Below are 21,679 nucleotides of genomic sequence, written 5' to 3' on the forward strand. Positions count from 1 at the left end.
TCAAGCCATGTGCCCATTGTGACCTGGTTGTTTGCTTTGTCTGTCTGCATTTCCCTCTCAGATGCATGTTCCCTCACTTTGTGGCGGTGTCTTTGGGCGGACAGAGAGATTTTATTTTAATGAAGCCAAGCATTAATAGGTTTTTTCTTTGACTATCCCAGTACTGTTCTGTTCCTTTTATTCTAGGACATATTGCAGTTTTAGCTTTTCATTTGGGACTCTGGATCTTTATAAGTTTAGTTTGATGGTTATGGCTATGACTTAGTTCAAGTTAATTTGTGCTTATGGAGCAAAGACAACATTGAAGGTCTTTTTCCATGGATCCATTAATCTTCTCAGCATTCATCCGAAACTAATTATATTCCTTCATCGATAGTCCACATAGCTTTGTAGAAAACTGCTTGGCCATAACTGTTTTGGTTTTCACATTTTGTTCCGTAGATTTGTCTTTTTTACACTTAGTCTACATTATCATACTGTTTCTTCCTAATAAATTACATAATCAGTGACTGTTAATGTTCAGATATTATTTCTTTAAGATTTTATTGGTTACTCACTTTTATAAAATACAGTTTTTGCACACTTCATTAGCATATACAATGTGTTTTGCTCAACTCCACCCGCACTTCCTCCTCTTCAACACCTCCCTCCCTTCCTCCACCACCATTTCTTCCTCCCACTTATGTTAACTCTTTTTTTAACCCACTGGATCTAATTAGTGTAGACAGCATGCACACGGTTGTACAGCCATCCACTGGAACATGGGGAGCATATCAAGGGCCACTTCCCTGATGGAAACTGACTCTCCTTCCCCCACCCCCAGCAACTGCCAAGAGCTAGTGGCAGGACTTGTGATTTCCCCCATCCATGCTGTCATTTTGACTGACCTGATCTTGTACAAATTTCCTACATGCAGTCAAAGCTGCTGTGAATTCTTGTGTGCAGTAGAACTGCCATGTCAGGAAAACACTGTTTCCCAGCAGTCCTCCACAACTCTGACATTTTGATAATCTTTCTCCTCACTTCCATGATGATCCCTGAGTTTGGAGGAGTAATATAGATTCCCATTTAGGGCTGAGAACTCCACAGTCTCTTATTCTCTGCACTTGGACCAGTTTCTAGTCTCTATATTATAACCTATCTATTAAGAGAGAGGTAGAGAAACATAGAGAGAAAGAAAGACTTCTCTAATGATGGTTGAGATCTGCACAAATGTATGGGTATAAAAGTAAGTATTTAGAGGGCAGTTTAATGAATGTCTATTTAGCAGAATAATAGTTGGTTCTACTTTAAGATCTATGACCTTCCTAGCCACAGGTTCTCAGTCCAGTTAACAATCACAGATATGTGTTCTGTCTCATGGATGTGGTTGCTTACTCCCATAATACTCATGCCACTATTTTACCCATAGGTGTGTCTTAGCATGCTTTATGGTAGCCTACAGTGGACACAGCTCAGGAAGGCTGATCATTACTTTTCTCCCCAAGCAACCTGTATAGCACCTTCTGGCATTATGAAAGTTAGCCAGTGTGGATGAAGCCTCCAGGTAGTACTACCTTGATTTCACCATTGTCCAGGAACTCAAGGATGTGGTGCCTTCAGGAATAATATCTCATTATAAAGTTCTGTGAGCAACCAAGAGTGATGGTGGTAGCCTGGATTGTTTTGGGGCTCTGTCAGACCTCCCTGACAAATAGATACCTAAGTGTTTATGTTTTTAAGTTCATTGATGTAACTTTTTGTTAATTTTTTTTAGCCTGAGATTTGATAAATTTAAATTTGTTTATTAGGTCAAGAAGCTTTTGTAGATTCCTAAGTATTTTCTACATAAAACCATTTCTCCTGTTAAAAATGTTCAGCTTCACTCTTTCATTCTCCATTCTGTCCTTTTATCTCTCACAGGAATGCACTGACCCAAGCCTTAGTCAGGGCTGAACATGGTTTCCTGTCTTGGTAGGAGAAGTCCAGGTAGCTCCTCTCTATCATGTTAGCATTGTGGTTTTCTACCTTCCAAGATGCTTCCTTATTTTCCTCATTTTACTGTTGAAGATAACTCTTCTTAATGACAGACCCTGGTCCAGTGGTTGCTTTAACTCAGAACTGCCAAGGCTCCATGCATTATGCACTGGCCTTATCTCATTGTTACCTTTTCAGTACTCTTTTCTGTTTTTAAGGTCTTGTCTTTAATTCTCAACAACTTTACTGTGTGTTTAGGTATAGTTTACTTTGTATTAATATTAATATATCTTCTGTGTACAGACCTTCTAAAAGTTGTATTTCCAAACTTGGAAAAGTTTTGAACTTATTCTAATATGTTTTGACCTATTTCTTCTATTTTTTTTTACCCTATTTATCTAAGTTACTTCAAAGTCTCTGTCAGCCTGGAAGGTTAATTGTTTATATGGCAAGTGATTTTTTTTTTTACTAGCATCTAGATATCATGCAGATAAAGTTGGAGACTGCAAATAATGTTATGCTTCTCTAGAGAGGCCCACATTCCTTCTGGAGGACGATTCCCTAGCTCCAGTCAGGGCCTGCTGAATAGGAACTGACTTGCAGTCTCAGAAGGCTCCATCAATTTCAAGTTCATGCGTGTTTTCTTTTCTGCCAGTATTTCATGCCACTGTTTTCTGCTCATCCTGTTATATTTTGACAGCTTTCTTTCCTCAGTAAATATCTCAGTATCTCATGATACATCTGGAAAAGTCTGCTTTGTGTCAAGAACTACAGTGTCAATACCCCAACCAAGGACCATGCATGGAGATAACCTAAAACCCTAGCTCAGATGTAGTCCATAGATTCAGTCTCCAAGTATGGTCCCTAGTAAGGGAGGAGAGACTTTCTCTGACATGAACTCAGTGGCTGGCTCTTTGATCACCTTCTCCTGAGAGGAAAGCAGCCTTACCAGGCCACAGAGGAAGACAATGCAGCCAGTCCTGATAAGACCTGATAGGCGAGGGTCAGAGGGAAGGAGAGAATGTGTGTGTGTCATCTAAGAGGGTCATAAACAAAAGAAACTAAAGCAATTTTTATTATAAAGCTGAGCTACAATTAACATACCAAACAAACTGTCCTTGGTTTGCCAGAAGGAAAATGGAAACTGCAACATGACCAAAAACTTTCAGGGTCAAGCCTGAATTTTCCAAACAAGCTCTCTATAACCCCTGCCCTGTTCATTCTGGCTACTACTTAGGGGATATCTGGTGGGACTTGCTTCCATACTAGGAAAGCCATGTTTAGTAAACTTCCTTACAAAGGTGCTACTGTGGACTCAGTTGTGTCCCCAAAAATCCATATGCTAAAGCCAAAACCCAACATGCTTTTAAGAGGAAATTGAGTTTTGATATGGTCACAAAACTGGGGTACTGACCTGAATGCAGAGGAATAAGGGTCCCTAAAGGGGAGGACAAGGGCATGTGGAATAAGGAAGACAGACAGCTGGGACCAGAAGGTCTTGTACAAACTGATGACTTACACCAAGAAACTTTATTAAGAAGGACAGAATTGTATACGCTATTCGTAGGGGGATAATGGGCCAAGATCAGCAGATGCTAAACCAAACAATATTGGCAAAGAGAACACAGTATATGTCAGATGTAGCTGCCTTAGGGGTGATAATCACAGCCCTTCATATGGGGTTCTCAGGTTCCCAGGAACCAAAACCTTAACTCTTTCAACCGCAGACTGGACCTTGCCAAATCTGCCGCTATGCAAGGACACAGAACTACTGTTCCCTTTGTCCTTTTATCGTGGCCTCTGAGAAAGCCTTGGATGGATCTGGCTTCTAACAGCATGCAGACATCACTGTCCTGAAAAGAGAAGAAAAAAAGAGCAGAGAGTTCACGCCCTCTAGTGTAAGGACAGTGCGAAAAATGGCATCTACAAGCCAGGAAAAAAAGATAATCCAGAATTTCTAGAACTGTAAGAAACCAGTGCCTATTGTTTGTATCTGTTATGTAGCAAGCATAACTGTAGAATCCAAGCTAACAAAGATGGGGACATATCAGGAGAAGTGAGGGTTGATGTCTTAGTCTTTCCCAGCTGCTTTAACAAAATTGTTTGTCCCAGTTAGTTATGAACAGAAATGTACTGCTTACAGCTCTAGAGGTTGGGAAGTTCAAGTTCAAGGTTCCAGCAAGTTTGGTGTATAGGGAGGCTCATGCCTCACAGAGGGTACCTTCTACATGCTCCTCATAAAGAAGGGGACAAAGAGGCTCCCTTAGGCCTCTTTTATAAGGGCACTAAGGGCTATACAAGAATTATCCAGGACACAGAAAAGCAAAGAAGATTGCCTTACAAGAAAACAGCATCCTAGAGATACCCAACTGAGAAGAGATGAAAATCCTTTTTATAGTAGTTGAGGAGGAAGTTGCTTGTTTTTCTCCCATGAGCCACCCATATCTGGACTGAGTGGTAGACATCTCATTATCTTGTTAAGTAGTAAATTTTTCAGGATATGTCGTTTTTTTTTTAATCTGGCCATTTACTCAGGCACTGTGGATAATTAGGACTTAGGTTCTAGATGTCTGAATGAGGTGCACATTATTAGGAGTCAGACTTTAGGCATCATGCCTGGTAGCTGGTATGAAAATTTCGCTTTATTCAGGGCCTTTTTTATTGTTATATTTTCTTTCTGACAGATCAGCAAGGTGAAATCAGTAAACAATGGTTAAACATCTGACCTCTGGGCCTGCTTCAGATCTGAGTAGGGGTCTACAGAGGCCCTGGTCAGTATTGCTGATCTGCTTTGGGATCGTATAAATATAAGGCATAGAAGACTGCAGAGGCATTTAAGAGAGGGAAGGGAGTGGCTATTGGCAAGGATTGAGAGCCAGGCTGCGACATCATGTGGAGATCTAGCAGTCGTTGGTAGTGGGATATAGGTGATGCTGCTGATCGCAGTGATTGCTATCTCTGAGACAGTGACATCCTGAGAGTATGACCTGTCGTCCAAGAGCTGTCCCAGCCAGGTGTCTTGAAATACCGAGAAATAAGTCTTATCCACCATTGAAGAAATCAGGAACGGAAAATGTAGAATAGTAGAGGAAGTTTTATTAGGAATAAGAGGGAGGGACCATATCCATGTCCACCTGGAAAAAAACTGTCAGTGAGAAAAGCCAAGCAGCAGGCCCTGCATGAAGGGGATTTGCCTGGAAGGGAAGACAGCAGCAAGGCAAGTGCCTATATGCCTCAGGGGTGGAGGGGGTGGGTTTGTCACCTGGCTTTTGTTGTCTGTTTGGAGATCCCTTTGAAACAGGAGAGAATCAAGACCGGAGACACACTGTTAGAGTGTGTGCTGCTGCCCAGGGATGCCTGGGAGGCATAATGAATAGCTAGGGAATAGTTAAGACTGGGATAAAGCTCAGACAGGTCAAGCTTGAGGATGAGCGAGACAGCCCCAGGTGTCATGGGATTCTTTGAGCAGGAGTAGAGGAGACATCAGACATAGAGTCGGATTTTCACTCACTCAGAGCCTGCACATTAGTTTTGACAGAACGTATTGAAAAGATTTTTCCAGCAGTCAAGAAAGGGGTTTCCCAGTGGGACATGAGTAAGAGTGAGTACATGTTGTCAGGACACCTCCCATGAGGATAATTCCAATATCAAGGGGTGTGGATCATGGCTGCCTTAGGGTCCCTTTTGAAGAAACACATCTATGTGTCTTTAATTGACTGATTACGATAATTTATGCTTTTTATGTTTCACCTTGAGCAGTTTTTTTTTTGGGGGGGGGAATGGTATTTTGTCTTAAATAGGTGAACCAAGTTAGCAAGCAATTCTCGAGAGTTTGCTGCTGAACCGGATCCAGATGAGAAGCTGGCAGGGAGCTGATGGAGTTTTCTTTTGTGATATTACTAATTACTTCTGATTAAACCTTCCCGCTGGGTATTTAAGACATAGCCGTAGTTACTAAGGTCAGTGGCGTCTTTGAGATTCACAAGTTGCACTTTTGTTTACTTGTTTTCTCTGCCTTATGTGCCATCTGCTGCATCTTGCTGACCCTATGGCTTCCCTTGCAAAGAGGGGACTTTTCACCCATTAGCAACTCTTGGTAGGATGCTCACAGGTTAGGTTCTGTTCCCTGGGGTCTCCATGGTCTCTCTGATCAAAGGACAAGTCACTCAATGGAATTTAGGGTCCTTTTATTTTATAGAGGCCTCATCATCCCCCACATCGTAACCTTGGAGGACAAGAGCCAAAGTATTGGCTTTCCTTTTACCACTTTATTCTTGGTGGCTCTACAAACTTTGGCTTTTGAGCACCCCAAAGGACAGTTTTACCAGTCTTAAACAGAAAGTTATGCGTTTTAGTTTTCATATAAGTATAACATTTAGACAAAGCTGTCGTGTGAGTTTTCGCCCAGCTTAGTGAACCAATGAGTAAGTTGTGGTGAGTTACATGGATTAGTTGTAAATGTCATAATAACGTGGCCAGAGTTGGCTGGTTGGACCGTAACTGCAGCTCTGCCTCCTGAAAAGGTCATCGTCTGGGAGGTGGTGCCGAGCATCCTGATCGGCTGTCTGCTACGAGTAGGAGCTCCTAGCACCGCATCACCCTCTTCTGTGACAGCAGTCAGATGTGTATGGCACACAGTGGCCACCTCTGCATAAGAACTACCTTGGAGCCCTTTATTCTCTGTTCCCTGTGATGGTGGGAATGCCTCCACGTGCACCCGCTGTGGATGCAGGTGGCCGTGGTGCCATCTGAGAGGTGCAGGCACTGTAAGCCACTCAATATCAGTCAGTCTCCTCCGAGACAAACACTGCCATGCACTACAATATGAGTGGCCCAGACATCACATTAGCAACAGAGAGGTACCGTTCTATTGAACCTACCAGGGTATGTATCATTGACATCATTGACAGCAGCCCAGGATCACGACGAAGAGAAGCAGCTTCATCAAGGACACATTAGCCGGACCTATGGGAGCATCCTTGAGTCCTACTCAGAGACTGGATAACGAGGCTCATTTTGGGTTCTGTGGAGTAAACATTAGAGCATAAGGGCTCCCAAAGCTCAGTGGACACACTAGGTTTCAGCTCAGCAGAGGCATCAGTGAACCAAGCCCAACATTTAGGAAACTTTATTGAGAGACTCACACAGTAAACAGTTCCACACTGGGCAGCGGCATGGTGAATAAAGTCTCCCTAAAAGGAGACTTTTTTTTTTTGAGAAAAAAAAATCGTAGATGATTTAATTAATAAAAGCTATATGTGACACTGGAGTCTTCATAAAGGAAGACTTAGAAGATTCAGAAGAGCTTTCTCCTTTCATGCTCATGTTATTTGAAGTATGGACTGCCATGAAGACATATAAATAGATAAAAGCTCTGGACCAAATAGTGGACTACCTGAAAAAAACCTAGCACTTAGGTTCTTCTTGGTTTCTGCATAGCATTCCTCTCTCACTCTGGCATAGGAAAACATTTCTCTTAAATGAGGGTCTTCATAGGAAGGGTGAAGGGTTACTCTCTGCATGGAAATTTACACAGAACCCAAAATAGCTCCAATAAAATCCACTTGACAACTTACCACTACTTAATGGTTTTGGGGTGCTAAATCTGGTTGCTTGATTTATTGCAGTGTAAGTTTTTTCATATTATTTAAACATAATAACTATCTAGCTATTTAGCTTTTAATTTATCTTTTAGCATATTATCATTTTATTTTATATTGAAAATACTTATAAGGAAGATGGAAATGATCACACACTTAAAATGAAACCCATTATATATATATATATATATATATATATATATATATATATATATATATATATATATGCAGGACTCTGTACTTTATTTTATTGTAATTGGCATATGAAGTAGCAGATTTCCTTATGGTATTTTCATAATTCTTAGTTTGAGTTGGCCATCCTCCATCCCCACTACAGAGATAGATGATGGGCATTTAAGCTGAATACATTTTCTTGCTTTGTGAATAGAGCAGCAATAAACATGAAACATGAACATTCAAGTATCTGCAGTAGGAAAAATAGTAAAAGGAGACTTTTTATAGGAGGCCAATCCCAAGATGCCTCTGGAAGTTAGCTAGCAGTATTCTTGGATGTATTTCACATTTCCATTTGACAAGTGATAGGCCCAGGGGTGTCACTCATGAATAATCATGACATAATTATGCACAAAATATTTAGCAAAGTGAATCCATCCATACATTTCAACAGGGTCAGATTTGTTGCAGCGACACAAATTGGATTACTACCAAAAATAATGTACTGGCAGTCTCCCGCTCCCAAAATCAAGAAGGGCTAATGGAGGCTCTGCCTGCCTTGCCCAGTGAGGAGACAGTCAGAGTCTTACCGTACAAGCAACCAGACATGCTAAGATGCTGAGATTCAGATAAAGAATTTCCCACAGGGAAACATGTTTGAATAGCCTGATCCCTGGGATCATCAGCAAAATCTGGAGGGAGAAGAGGTTTAGCAAGACTGCACCTTAGGTGTATCTGGCTTCACCTAGAAAGGGTGTTTCACTAAATACTTAGCTGCAAACAGGATTAGAGGCTGACAGCCTGGTCAGAGAGACTTAAGAAATGGAGTGGGAGCAAGGTTTTGTACCATGGGGAGAGCTGTCAGCAAAGCAGTCCCTTATAAAGAGGGATGGTGTCTGCTGTGTGGAAAGGAAAAGTGTGCTCCTGTTCACCAAAGAAAATAGAAACGCTGTCCTCTTCTCTCTTCCCCTCCCTTCTCTCCGTGTTTCTGTGTGTCTCTCCCCCGTCCTCTCCCTCTCTCCCCTTTGTTTCTTTCTCTATTTCTCGGTGTTATCTTTGTCTGTCTCTGTATGTGTCTCTGTCTATCTCTGCCTGTCTCTCTCTGTCTCTGTCTCTCTGTGTGTCTCTCTCACCACTGTGTGGGCATCCTGCGCTTCTCCTCATTTGGAAGGAAAGCACCTATGCTGTCACCATTCAGAATGCTGCAAGGGCTTTGCAGGTGTTCCTTGTCAGAGGCAGGGAATTCCTCCCTATTACTTACTAGTCTTAATCGCAGATGTGAGTATTGACTTTTGTGAATTTTTTCTCCATTTGTGTTATGGTTATGCAAACTGTTTCTTCTCTAGTTTATTATGATGGATTATATTAATTAATCAAGTTTGAAATATTGAGCCAACTTTTTATCCTTAGAATCAACCTCACATGGTCATGCTATTTAATTCTTAGTGTCTATTTTGGAGGACTGTTTGTTTACATGTTGAAAACTTTGCAGCATCATCAATCGTGAGAGATTTCTGCCTATGCTTCTTCATACCTTCTCCATCAAGCTTTGGTGTCAAGGAGTATATTGCATAGTATTGGTTAGTTGACTGATTGATTGGATAGTTGATTGGTCTTTAAAATGAGATCTCACTGGACAACTGACAATAACCGCAAATAAACTCCTGTCTCAACCTCAGCACTGATTACAGGCATGTGCCAACCATGCCCAAGTAGGAGTGGTCTGAGTGTGACTCAGGTCTGTTGGAATACTTTCAAAAAAAACTCTTTGATTTATGTTTCCTTTACCTTTTTCTCCCTACTCCACCCCAATCCCTTCTGATACTCCAACACTAGGTAGGAGAGAGAGGGTTAGTAGGAGAGGGGGCACAGTTCCTTTGGCTGCTCCCTGCTGGTTAGGGTCACCATTCTCCTTGGACCAGTCCAATCCTCATTGCAGGAGATCTCCAACTTCTTGTCTCACAACCGAAACCAGGAGCAGCAAGGAGGAAACAGGAACAGCCTTGTTCTTTCTCTAATCTCCACACATTATCTGGGCTCTAGCATTTATTCTCTCTCCAGAGTCCTCAGGTTTAAACTCTCTGCAACTGGCAAAGAGCTCCTCTCAGAGCCTCTGCGGTGAAGCAAATAGTCTGCTACTGTGGACCATCTGAAACAATCCCGTACCCCACACCTGGGACCAAAACAGAAACATGTTTATTTCCACAACACAGGTCATTCTCCTTAATGCTTTTTCTGGGTGTTACAGTGTATGCACTACCTTAGCAAAGCTCACTAGTATTGGGCTGGAGAGATGGCTCAGAGGTTAAGAGCACTGTCTGCTCTTCCAGAGGTCCTGAGTTTAATTCCCAGCAACCACATGGTGGCTCACAACCATCTATAATAAGATCTGGTGCCCTCTTCTGTCATGCAGATATACATGCAAATAGAGCACGCATATGTCAGATAAAGAAATAAATCTTAAAAAAAAAAAAAAAAAAGCTCACTAGTATTGAGATTTAGCAACCTTTAAGGAGGCATGCCCATCTTACCTGCTTCTGTGTTCCCTTATTCTCCACCATTCATCTGGTTCTCTTAAATACTGTACAGACACTGAGACAAACTATGGTCTCGGGAGAAGAAAAACTTATTTTACCTCGATCCCCACCTGTTTTTCTCTTTATAGCTTGAGAAAAGAAAATCTTTCGCTGGTATTTGGGACTGTGTCCCACACATGTACACCTGTTCTCTGCCTTCCTGAACATCTGTCCTAAAGTGAGCTTCCTTTCCAGGTCGCCTGAACTGGTGGTCGACTGTGTGCACGAGCTGTAAAAAGCTTCTTCCTTTGGCCACAACCGGGGATGGGAACTGCCTCTTACACGCCGCCTCACTGGGTAAGCACCCCCACACCAACAGAGGCCAGCAGAGCTCTAGATCTGTTTGATGCATGCTTAGCAGGTGCAGCCAGCCATGCTGCTGTCACACGGAAGAATGCCTGTGACATCCTGGCCCTCTGGTCTAGCTGGGTTGGCGACAAGACAGAACACTGTGGGGGTAAATACCTGTCTTGCTGGGAGGAAGCCTTGAGCAGGAGCTTCCAGGACAGTAGGTAGAGAGGGGTAGCCTAGCGCAATCTAAGAGGGCTTCCCGGAGGATGCCGCATCTTTACTGAGACTTGGCAGAGTAGAAGACATTGTAGGCAGGAGCCAGCACAGACAAGGCACGAAGACCAGAGGCAGAGCTCTGCTGGATGAGGCACCAGCAGGAAGGCCCCGGGAGCAGTGTGTGCAGAGGGGTAGTTTGGGGCTGCCCATGGACAGCAATCTGTGATGCTAAGAAGACAGCTGTAGGTCCACTCAGGTAAGCGCAGTTAGATACACAGCATACGATTGGCTGTCTTCTCCAGGGAGCTGCAGCAGTGGATACACAGGCATGCATGGCGATATTAGGTACCTCATAGTCATGCTAAACTTTCTAAAATCTCTGTCCTCCTCTCCGGGACCAGTCTTCCATGCACAGGGTTGCCTCCATGTGGCAGGCAAGTCCAGATTTGTACCAGCGGCCTGGACATCAGGTCCAAGGCTCTTCGTCAATCCTAGAGGACAGTCTCTGTCAAGGGATCAGGGCCCCTGCTAAGAACATGTTCCTTATTGGGCAAGATATTTTCACAGTTTAATGTGACCTGAGCAAGGGCCAGGCCCACACCTTATTTAAATCATAGTGGGACCTGCTAGTATAAGACAGACTGAGAAGACACTGGAAAAACACACACACACACACACACACACACACACTGACCATCATAAACTGCCTCAGAATGTGGCCCAGAAGCCCCGAAACCTAGAGGAAGTCATGGGTGTGATGGTAGCAATGGGAAAGACAAAGGCATTCACTTCCTGCTTCTTCCCCACCACAGAACAAATACATTCTGCCACTGCTGTTAGACCAGGCATGGTGGTGCACTCCTTTAATCCCAGCACTAAGGAGCAGATAGCTGTGAGTTCAATCCCAGCCTGTTCTACAGAGTGAGTTCCATGACAGCCAGGGCTACAGAGAGAGAGATGTCTCCAAAAACAAATGGCCGCCAAGTAACAGAGAGTCAGTCTTCTCCAGGGATGTGCTCCCTAGTGGATTATCCAGTCCCAAACTGTCATCTAAACGTGTACAAATGAGCAACACTAAGTGAACTCAGCAGGGGGGGGCTGTCTACATGTCTATGTGTGTATGTAACAATAAAAACTAAGAGGCTATGAATTCGAGGAGTGGGGGAGGGAGACATAGGAGGAATTGAAGGGAGGAGAACAGGGGAAAAGGGTATAAATACAGTGCTCACATGAAATTCTCAAGAAAACAAAAAAATCTCAAAATAAAAAAATTATCTCATTTCTTAAATAATAATAATAATAAAAGACTGACCTCCCAGGTTAGGCCTCACTTGCCAAAAATTCCACGGCTTCTCACAACAACCATCTGGGGACAGAGCATTCAATCACCTAAACTTGGGGGGAAATTTCACATACAGACCCTGACACTCCCCATTTTGCCTGTTAAATCACTTGCAAGCTTCTACTATAGTTAAATATACCAAGACTTGCATTTTCCAATATGACAACTGATAGCATCATGAATTATGGAACACTTGACATGTAGCTGCTACCAAAGGAAGCACTATGTCATTCTCAAATACACCTAAACTTTGAAGACATCCTGTGGAAAACACTACATAAAATATTTATTCTTTTTAATGTATTTTTATGTATATTTTAAATGTAGGAGTGCTCTGTCTACATGTATACCTACATGCCAGTAGAGGGCATCAGATCCCTTTATAGATGGTCATGAGCCACCATGAGTGAGCTCAGGACCTCTGGAAGAGCAGCAAGTGTTCTTTTCTGCTAAGCTATCTCACCAGCTCATAGTCTTAATGATTATAATCTTAATTGTTGTTTTCATATGTTTAACTACATAAAATTTATTATTAAAACTCAAACAAGAAACATTCTGCTTTTTAAAAAATATTAAACACTTTATTGAAATGAGCTCACAAACAAAAACATGTTTTTTAAAAAATCACACAACAGCCAGGCACAGTGGCACATACCTTTAATCCCAACACTCAGGAGGCAGAGGCAGGTGGATCTTTGTGAGTCTGAGGCCAGCCTGGTCTGCAAAGTGAGTCCCTGTCTCAAAAAAGCAAAAGGGGCGGGGGGAGAGAAATCACATAGTTAGATTAAGGCAGCTACTCAAATCTGCATCGCAAACTCTTTTTGTCTCAGTAAGCTTCTGTGTAAGGTTTTACCCTTGTACTATCAGTTACATACTTCTGAGGTTTTCCACCACAAAAGAAAAAAAAAAAAGACTATGACGAAGTTGAAAGAAGAAGGAAGGAAAAAGAAAGAATTCATCCTGTGAGTGGCGTGACTGCCCCGTGAGAAAACCAGCATCACTGTACAGCCGGCCCCGCCCCACCCCGTGCGGGCCACTGTCAGCCCTGGTCCACATTATCCCACAGTGCTTTGCTTTTCCTGCACATGAAGTTATAGGTCCACCACGTTCACTTCCAAATCCAGCATTGTCTACTTCAGTTTTCAACATGTCCTTTCATTTTTAATTGACAGGTAGTAATTGTGCATATTTATGGATGTGGCCATCTTAAAATTCATGAGAATTTCCTACATCTTTCTTCTCCAAGAATGTGATTTGGTCAATGGGTCTTATTTATTAGAATGCTCAATACTAACTGTTTCCCTAGTGCTTTTCACTTTATTCATGTAAAACCTGGAAAACAGATGGTAAAAGAGGCACTCTCTTCTAGAAGTCTCTTTGCAACCTTGTTGCTAAGGCTACGGCATGGAGATGTCTTGTCCTTCAGATACCTCGGGTTCCAGAGCCTCCTGCCTCACCAACACCTTAGCTCTATGAGCATGGTGGTCCTCTGAGGCCTTTGTCCAGTCTTGCTCCATCTGCAGAAGAGGCCAGACTATAGCTGGCCAACGCCACAGGCCTTATAACAATCCCCTACAAAACAGAGTCCCTGGAACCCACAGGTCCTTCATTCCAAGACAGGTTGTGTACCCCTAATCTGAAAATCCAAAATCCGAAACTCTTTGGAGAATCAATATGACACCTTAAGTGGAAAATTCCACAACATAAACCTTCGTTTCATGCACAAAATCACTTTAAAAAAATAACAGAAATTACAAATTGCATAGGCAATAGCAATGAACTTTTATATTTAAGCTTGCATTCTATCCCCAAGGTTTCTAAATCTGTCAACATACAAAATCAAAAGCTCTCCTGACTCCAGGCATTTTAGAAAAGTGGTACTCAGCCTGGCCTGGCTTTCCATTTTGCCCTGACACAGCAAAACTCCCTACATCCAGGGCTACCCAAAGCATCCATATGACAGGACCAATACCATGGGGAACACCTGCTGACCAGGCCTGACACTGAAAGGACTATTGGTCACACATAGAAACACTAGGGCTATAAAAATAGCTTAGTCGAGAGCCAGAGTTTGGTTTCTAGAACCTACATTGAGAGACTTACAACCAATTTAATCCCAGCTCCGGGAGATCTGGCGCCCTCTTCTGGCAAGAGAAGGTAGATAGCCTTAGGTCCCAGAGACAGGCAACACTTAACCTTTACCTGCCGTCAGCAGAGGAAGTACCACTTCATTCCTGCGTCTGAGCTGATGGGAAGCACACATGGCAGCACGGGGTGGGAGGAGGGCTACGAGCCTCGATGAGACGAAGCAGTTTCCTGATACATTAGTCCCTTGCACCCATGTAGGAGGTCATCCTGCTGGGCTGTGTCCCTTTGAGTGTCCTCTGGCTCATCTCTTCCTCATGTCCCTTCCTCCTCTGCCCCGTCATGGCCTCCTGGCTGCAGGAATGTGGGGCTTTCATGACCGGGACCTGGTTCTGCGGAAAGCTCTCTACACCATGATGAGGACTGGTGCTGAGCGGGAAGCCCTGAAGCGGAGGTGGAGGTGGCAGCAGACACAACAGAACAAGGAGGTTGGTAGCCGCCACTGCTGAAGTCAGGGTCTGCATCAGGTTCTGCCTCAAGCTGTGCTAGAGTCCAGAGGAGCCCTTAGACCAGCACAGCCCAGGTGGACAGCAACTCAGGAACGTTCCTGCGTTCCTATGCGGGTGTCGTTAGGAAAGCGGCCCCAGCATGGATAATGAATTACACAGTCATGTGCTGTACTGTGAAGCTCGTGGCTCCCTCAATCCAGAGAAAATCTCAGCAGCCCCTAGCCATGGTGACATTAGCACTTCACTCCACTGGGAGAAGAATCCACCTAGATTTGGGGTAAAATGGTGTGATGGCCCTTTAAACTATTTGTTGGTCAGCCGCAGCCAGGTTTATTCATTCTCACACACACCAGGGAATGACCTTGACGACTGGAGGACACCCAACAGCTCCAAAACCAGGGGCTGGAATTTCTGAAAATACATACGGAAACACTAGCAGATGTGTCCAGTCTGGGTCCTGGTGGGGCTTAGGCCAGCCTGGGTGGCTTGGTACGCTGCCTTTGCGGGGGGAGGAGGTGCGGGCAGATGACAGAGGCGGCCTCCTGAACCAGCTTCCCTTCGCGCCAGTCAGGGCTGGTGTACACCGAGGAGGAGTGGGAGCGGGAGTGGACAGAGCTGCTAAAACTGGCCTCCAGCGAGCCTCGAACACACTTCAGCAAGAACGGCAGCGGCACAGGTGGTGGGTGAGTGCTGCCCTGCTCTGTACGGGTCTTCCAGAACCCCTGGCCACCCAGGGCCTCAAAGAGCTTGGGGATGAAGGGAGGTGACTCTATATGCTTGCCAGGTAGCACAAGACAGGGAGTATTTGTTGTAAATTAGGCCACATGGGAGGGCAGAGTGGGCACATGTACCCAGGCTCGCTACACATGATCTCATGGGAGCTGCCCGGCCTGGTCTCCCTCAGGCTCATCATACAAAGCAAACAGTAGGAGGTAGAGGACTCAGGGCATAGCCAGGCCTGGAGGTGGCCTGTGACCATGAATCATTGCCACAGCTGTCATTGCATACTTGGGGCTATGAAGGCACCAGCTGCTGTTTGTGAGGTTTGTTTTTCCCTAATCTGTTTAGTTTATGGTTTCAAGTTACAAAGGAAGCAAGAGATCATGAGACTACCACAGAGCTTCCCAGATGGATTTCACGCATATAGTGAGCGTTCCTAACTCAAAGGCCTTGCCCACTGTGTGCATTCAAGGAATAGCTTATCCTGCAAGTCAGCTCCAATGTTCCACTGCGGAGATAAAGAGCAGCCCAGACAAACAGCAGCACTGTGGAACATTTGGCCATGCAATTTCAGAAGGTGCATGCTTCGATTTTTTGCTTTTTTGTCCTGCTGGAAAGGCATCACCTCAGAAAAGGTCTCTGCCACAGCAAGAACACAGACATGCATGTTTCCTAGCCAACCTCAGGTTCACAGGCCGAGGCAGCCTCTGGGCTCTCAACACCCTACCACAGTGGGCCTGGTGCCCACTGGGCCTAGCACTGCTGAGGTTCCAGCTGGAGGACAAGTTACAAAAGTGCTCACAGTGGCACCATCCGGAACCGTGTTCCTACCTGAGGCTCTTCAATGCAGAAACCCACAATTCCATAGGTTGCTTGTTGCTTTGTTTTAATGAGACGGCACATCAGCACCAACAGTCCAAACAGGAGTATTTGAACGTTTGAAGATTCCGTTCCTGAAAACTTAGGTCCTATCTGTTCCATACCCTCCACGTTCTGAATGTTCCTTCTAGTCCAGTGTCTCATTCACTATTGGATTTCCCACACCTGCCAGGGAGAAGAAAAATGTCAGGCAGCTGCTGGAGGACAGAATCTATTCTGGGGAATCACAGGGGGAAGAAAGAGTAATAACAATAAGTAGAATAGTCTGTTTTCTATGGCTATAACAAATTACCTGAAACAGGGCCCTGCTGAAGAAAAAAAAAGTATTGTATTATTTAGGGAATAAGAAAAAAGTGAATACAATTCTTCTAGTGCTTTTCATCTCAGTTGTTTGAAACTTCAGATGTGGAAATTACAGATCCACATCTGTAATGGTAACTTGTAATGGTTTGTTCGAGGGGAAGGTGTGAGTACATTGTGACGTGTACAGGCACATGGATGCAAAGGCCAAAGTAAATATGCGGTGTCTTCCTTGCTTGCCCACTTCTTTATTTATTGAGGTAAGTTCTCTTGCAGCACCAGCAACTTACCAATTCCCAGCTAGCCCTGGGAATCCCGCCTCTGTATCACAAGTGCTGGGATTGCAGGCAGCTGCCATACCTGCCTGCTTTTTTGCCTGGGGTCTGCGCATCCTGACTGTGATGCTCATGCTTGCACAAACACCGTATCCACTGAGCCATCTCTCCAGCCAGAACTATTTATTTAAAGCAATACATGTTTCAAACATTCTTCCACTCTCTTTCCTAAAACACTCTCCCTTCAAGCAGTTAGGTGGACAAAGCAGGGAAGGACGTCTGCAGTGGGTGGAGAATAAGAGAACACAGAAGGACTGTACCAAGTGCCAGGGCCAAACAGAGTAGAGAGGAAAACCTAGGTGTTGTGGATGGCAGCAGAGATGGGAGCCTGCCTACAGGCCAGGAGACAGATCTGATGAGTAAGAGTGGTGAGATTGTTCCAGGAAGTTTCCCACTGCAGAGGAAGAAGTTATAAGTTGGATGAACTTTGTCAGAATTGGACTGGAGATGGAAGTACTAGTGAACTTGGCATGTCCCATTGCAGATGTGGTAGATGATTGACAGGCACACAGAGAAGATGGTAATGTGTACATGTGAATTCTGTCCATCTTCTTGTGCCAAGAAATAAGGAAATGATCTGAAAGAATGACAGGGAGATGTCATAAGGACACAGACCAAACTGAAATAAGCAACAATGACCAAATTAAAGTGTATTTGAGCATCACAACATCACAAATGGATTATAACTCATTTAGTAAAGGTTTAAAACCAGAAGTCCACAGTGCTACCAGCAATAGGGATAGGGAAGGAATGTGCAGAGGTTCTGAGCACTCATGGATTGCATCAGTAACCTGAGCATCTCTGTGTGGGTGTGGACAAAGAGCTAAACATGACCAAGGCCATACTACCATAGCAGGACAACCTGCATATCACACCATGTGAGAGGAAGTCCAGATCCTATTCTAACATCAGGATGAGGCAGTGTAGAGACCCAGATGAGAAAGTTCCACCTGCCCAATGCTTATGTCTCAGAAGTGCTACGATTGTGGAAATACTGAGCAGTATTTCAGGCTAAGGGAGACCGGGGGGGGGGGACTCAGCAGGAAGCATCTCTGACCCTGAGCTGGATCCTGCATCCTAAAGGTGTTGCTGGGACCACTCTGAGCAGGCCTGGTGACTAGACGATAGCTCTTCTTTTGATGGCCATGTCCCGGTATGTCAGATGTGGCCCTGTAAACAAGAGGCACTCTTACTCCTCTCAGACAGAGGTGGCAGGCTGCAGAATAACTTCCAGGTGGTTCTGTGACTTTTTGTGATTTCAGACCACGGCCTCATTGGCCACCAAAGAAAACAGCAAAACAGGAAGAGAGGGGGGGGGGGAGGGGGGGAGGGAGGGGGGGGGGGGGGGGGGGGGGGGGGGGGAGGGAGGGAGAAAAGGAGGGAGAGAGAGAGAGAGAGAAAGAGAAAAGCAAAAAGGAAATAATATAACATCAGATCTCCTCCAAAAGGTATATTTCTTAATACACCTAAATCAAGGATTTACAGCCTTGGTTCTAGGAGTGATCAAGGCAGTCAGCCTGGCACTCTGCATTTGGAGCTCTTTCCCAGCCGTCCCAGCCTCACAGCCATCCCTGCTCCTATGATGCCTGCAAGGAGCTGATTCCTGGAGCCCAAGGATCCTGAAAGCCATGGAATTTATCACCTCCTGCTACACACTGTCGTCACGTGTAGTAGGCTTACACAAGGTCCCATCATCTAAGAGCTCCAGCTCTCTCCCCTTGTTGCGGAGGGACATCTCGGTCACAGTCTCCTGCCCCAGTGTCTCCTAGCCTGGATGACAGCGATTCTTGGAGTCCACTCTCCCCTAATGCTAGGCAGGAGCTTGGATCCAAGCTGGGAAGGGTGTAAGTGTGAGGCTCTACATTCAACCTTCTCCTGCCCGCAGGGTAGAATTCAGCCAGTCTTCTCATGACCTCTCCCCGAGAACTGTTCCTAGAAGGGTCCTCAGAGCCTGTTAGGTAGGGAGTATTTGGGGGTGCTCAATCCCTGCTCAGAGCCTTCCCTGACTTTTCTGTCCCCACCCCAGTATAGTCTCATGACAAACCTGCTCTGTTTTGTTGCCTAGTGTGGACAACGCTGAGGACCCTGTGTATGAAAGCCTGGAAGAATTCCATGTCTTCGTCCTAGCCCACATACTACGGAGACCCATCGTGGTGGTGGCAGACACCATGCTAAGGGACTCCGGTGGAGAAGGTAGGATCCTCAAGGAACCATCTTCAATGGTGGCCCAGCAAGGGTGGCACCTACCCACACATAGGTGGAGTCGTCTTGGCCTCTGAGACAGACACAAAGACAGCATTATTTCATATGTTTCTTCTTCCTTGGGGAAACAGCGATGCTCTTGGCCACTTGTCCGGCATGACACCAGCAGGTGGCCATGAGACATCTGGCCAAGTTCCACAGACAGCACAGATCCCTCCAAAAGCCCCTGGGCCCTGTTCCGGTGGCTCTTCAGGATAGTGTTAGAGAGGAAAGGAAGGAAGGCAGAACACCGAGGCTCTGGCTAGTCATGAATCTAGAGGGATAGCCGAGCTGCTGTTGTCTGTCCACTGAGACCCTGACCTGTGCAGGACTTCTCCTTGAATGTCCCCTCCCTCAGCCCTTCACACAACCTTCCCTAGAGAGGAAAGTACACTGATGCCCAGTATGGCCAGGTTCAGCCCTAGACAGAGTGTATAGTTCACATGGCCTGAAGCTTCTGGGAGTCAAAAGGACTGTGGTGAGAATGCCTGAGACTCCACAGGGCTAGCCATGCTCTGAAGATTCAGAAAGGGGGGAGAGTCAGGAAAACTGTCCCCAGCTGCTGTCCCACTCAGCAGACCCACTCCCAGCACTTTCCCCAGCGTGGTTCCTTATCCAGTCTCCTTCTTAGCACTAGTGCAACCCACTTTCTGCTTGCTGCAACTTTACTTCTAAAGATGACACTGTCCACACATCTGACTACAGCATGCCAGTCAACAAGTGACCCTGTGACATTTCACCCTGCTCCACTTAAATTTAAATCTATCCCAAAGCAGAAGCCCTGGCTCTCCCGGAACACTGCCAATCAAGCATCAGTTTTCATGCCATAAAAAGACCAGCATGGCCCTGGCTGCTCTGGGGGCAGGGGCTAGCAGAACATGCATCCTGTCTAGCACCATTCTCTTCCCTGCTGCCCCGTACCAGAGCCAGCAGCCCTCTGCAGCCTGTCCATGCTTCCTTCTCCTTGCCACTCCCTCAAAGCAGGATTCTTGTGTGGGCAGACTGGGTGAAGGAGGGGGACAAACTAGGAGATCCTCAGAGACTGTTCTAAAAGTCCTGTGCTCTGCAGCAAGGAGGGGGTAATTCCCACTCTGAGGCCAAAGGCAATATTCTTCATGATCAAAACTCAGCTGCTAGGCTGAAGGTGTGGCTTCCTGGGTAGACTACTTGACTAACATGCATGAAGCCCTGGGTTCCATTCCAGCACAACATAAAATAGGCTTGGTGGCACATGCCTGTAATTCTAGCACTCATGGAGGCCAAGACAAGAGAACTGGAAGTTCAAGGTCATCCTCAGCTACACAGTGAATCAGGGCTACATGAGACACTGTCTCAGTGAAATTAAAGAAAAGAAAAAGCTACTGTTTCAGGCATGTGTTCACAGAAGTGGTTTTCAGGCTTCTCTTTCCTTGTTCCTCATAAGAAAATGAACAAGATGGCATCTAATCACACAAAAATAGAGGCTCCACCTCTAATGTACTACCTAATTCACAGCTCAGAACAGAGCTCTCTGACTTGGCATTTCCTTTTCCACAGAAGTTGTTTTCAAAATATATACCAGGCACACTCAGGAAGTATAGGTCCTGCCTGGCGTGTGGGCATTTCAGTGATATCAGAAGAGAAAGGACAGCAGGGACTTCTAGACAAGCTAATAAATGGCATCACTGACCGTCTTGGGCAATGGTCTTAGCCCTGAGCCTACCACTCTTTTGACTATGGTGTGGCTCTCAGGAGCAGGCTACCCAGACAGATCACCATGGAAACCTTCAGTCCTGGCCATGAGCACTAATTCCGCTCCCCCATCCCCTCTCCCCCCACCATTTACCCTCCCCTCCCTTCGGTACTCCCCACCCCACTCTTGGCCTCCACCCCTATGTCTGTGTCCATAGCATTTGCACCCATCCCATTTGGAGGGATCTACCTGCCCTTGGAGGTGCCTCCCAACAGGTGCCACTGCTCACCCCTGGTTCTGGCCTACGACCAAGCGCACTTCTCGGCCCTTGTGTCCATGGAACAGAGAGACCAACAGAGAGAACAAGGTTTGTCCAGCTCCTGGGACAGAGTCGGGTAAGGTGGTGTGGAGGGGTGGAGGAGGTACTGGAGATGTGCTGTGTGTGGACAACTAGAGCACATGCAAACACAGGGAGCAGCCATGGTCTCCGCATAGCCATGCTCAGTAGGGGTACAGGTGGCTTAGAGATAACAGTCCGTCTAAACCACTTTGGAAATGAGTGATGCCACTGCCTGTACTTGGCTTTAGGATTCTGTCACAAGCATGTGTAAATTTTATAGTCAGGGTGCCGTCACTGCCAGCAGAGGGTCCTTCTCGTTTGCTCTCTTATGATAACTATGATAGGTGTGTGAGTGTCTGAATGGAAAGGACAAGGATTGTTTTTTATCGCCATTCTCATTTTCAGTACAGACTAAGATCTACCACCGACCCCCCAAGACACTG

The 21,679-nt window shown here is 45.4% G+C and overlaps 1 protein-coding gene across 1 annotated transcript in view; it reads left to right on the forward strand.

The window, feature by feature from the left end:
- Otud7a (OTU deubiquitinase 7A) overlaps positions 1-21,679 on the forward strand; it is a 311,702-nt gene that overhangs the window by 266,525 nt on the left and 23,498 nt on the right. The window contains exons 7-11 of the mRNA XM_055623230.1: positions 10,502-10,603; positions 14,601-14,728; positions 15,317-15,432; positions 19,049-19,176; positions 21,114-21,263. Coding sequence (XP_055479205.1) covers positions 10,502-10,603; positions 14,601-14,728; positions 15,317-15,432; positions 19,049-19,176; positions 21,114-21,263 — 624 coding nt within the window. The remainder of the gene's footprint in view (positions 1-10,501; positions 10,604-14,600; positions 14,729-15,316; positions 15,433-19,048; positions 19,177-21,113; positions 21,264-21,679) is intronic.

The sequence above is a fragment of the Psammomys obesus genome, unplaced genomic scaffold (assembly GCF_907164565.1).
Source record: "Psammomys obesus unplaced genomic scaffold, mPsaObe1.curated_primary_1811, whole genome shotgun sequence".
In the NCBI taxonomy this organism is placed as follows: Eukaryota; Metazoa; Chordata; class Mammalia; order Rodentia; family Muridae; genus Psammomys; species Psammomys obesus.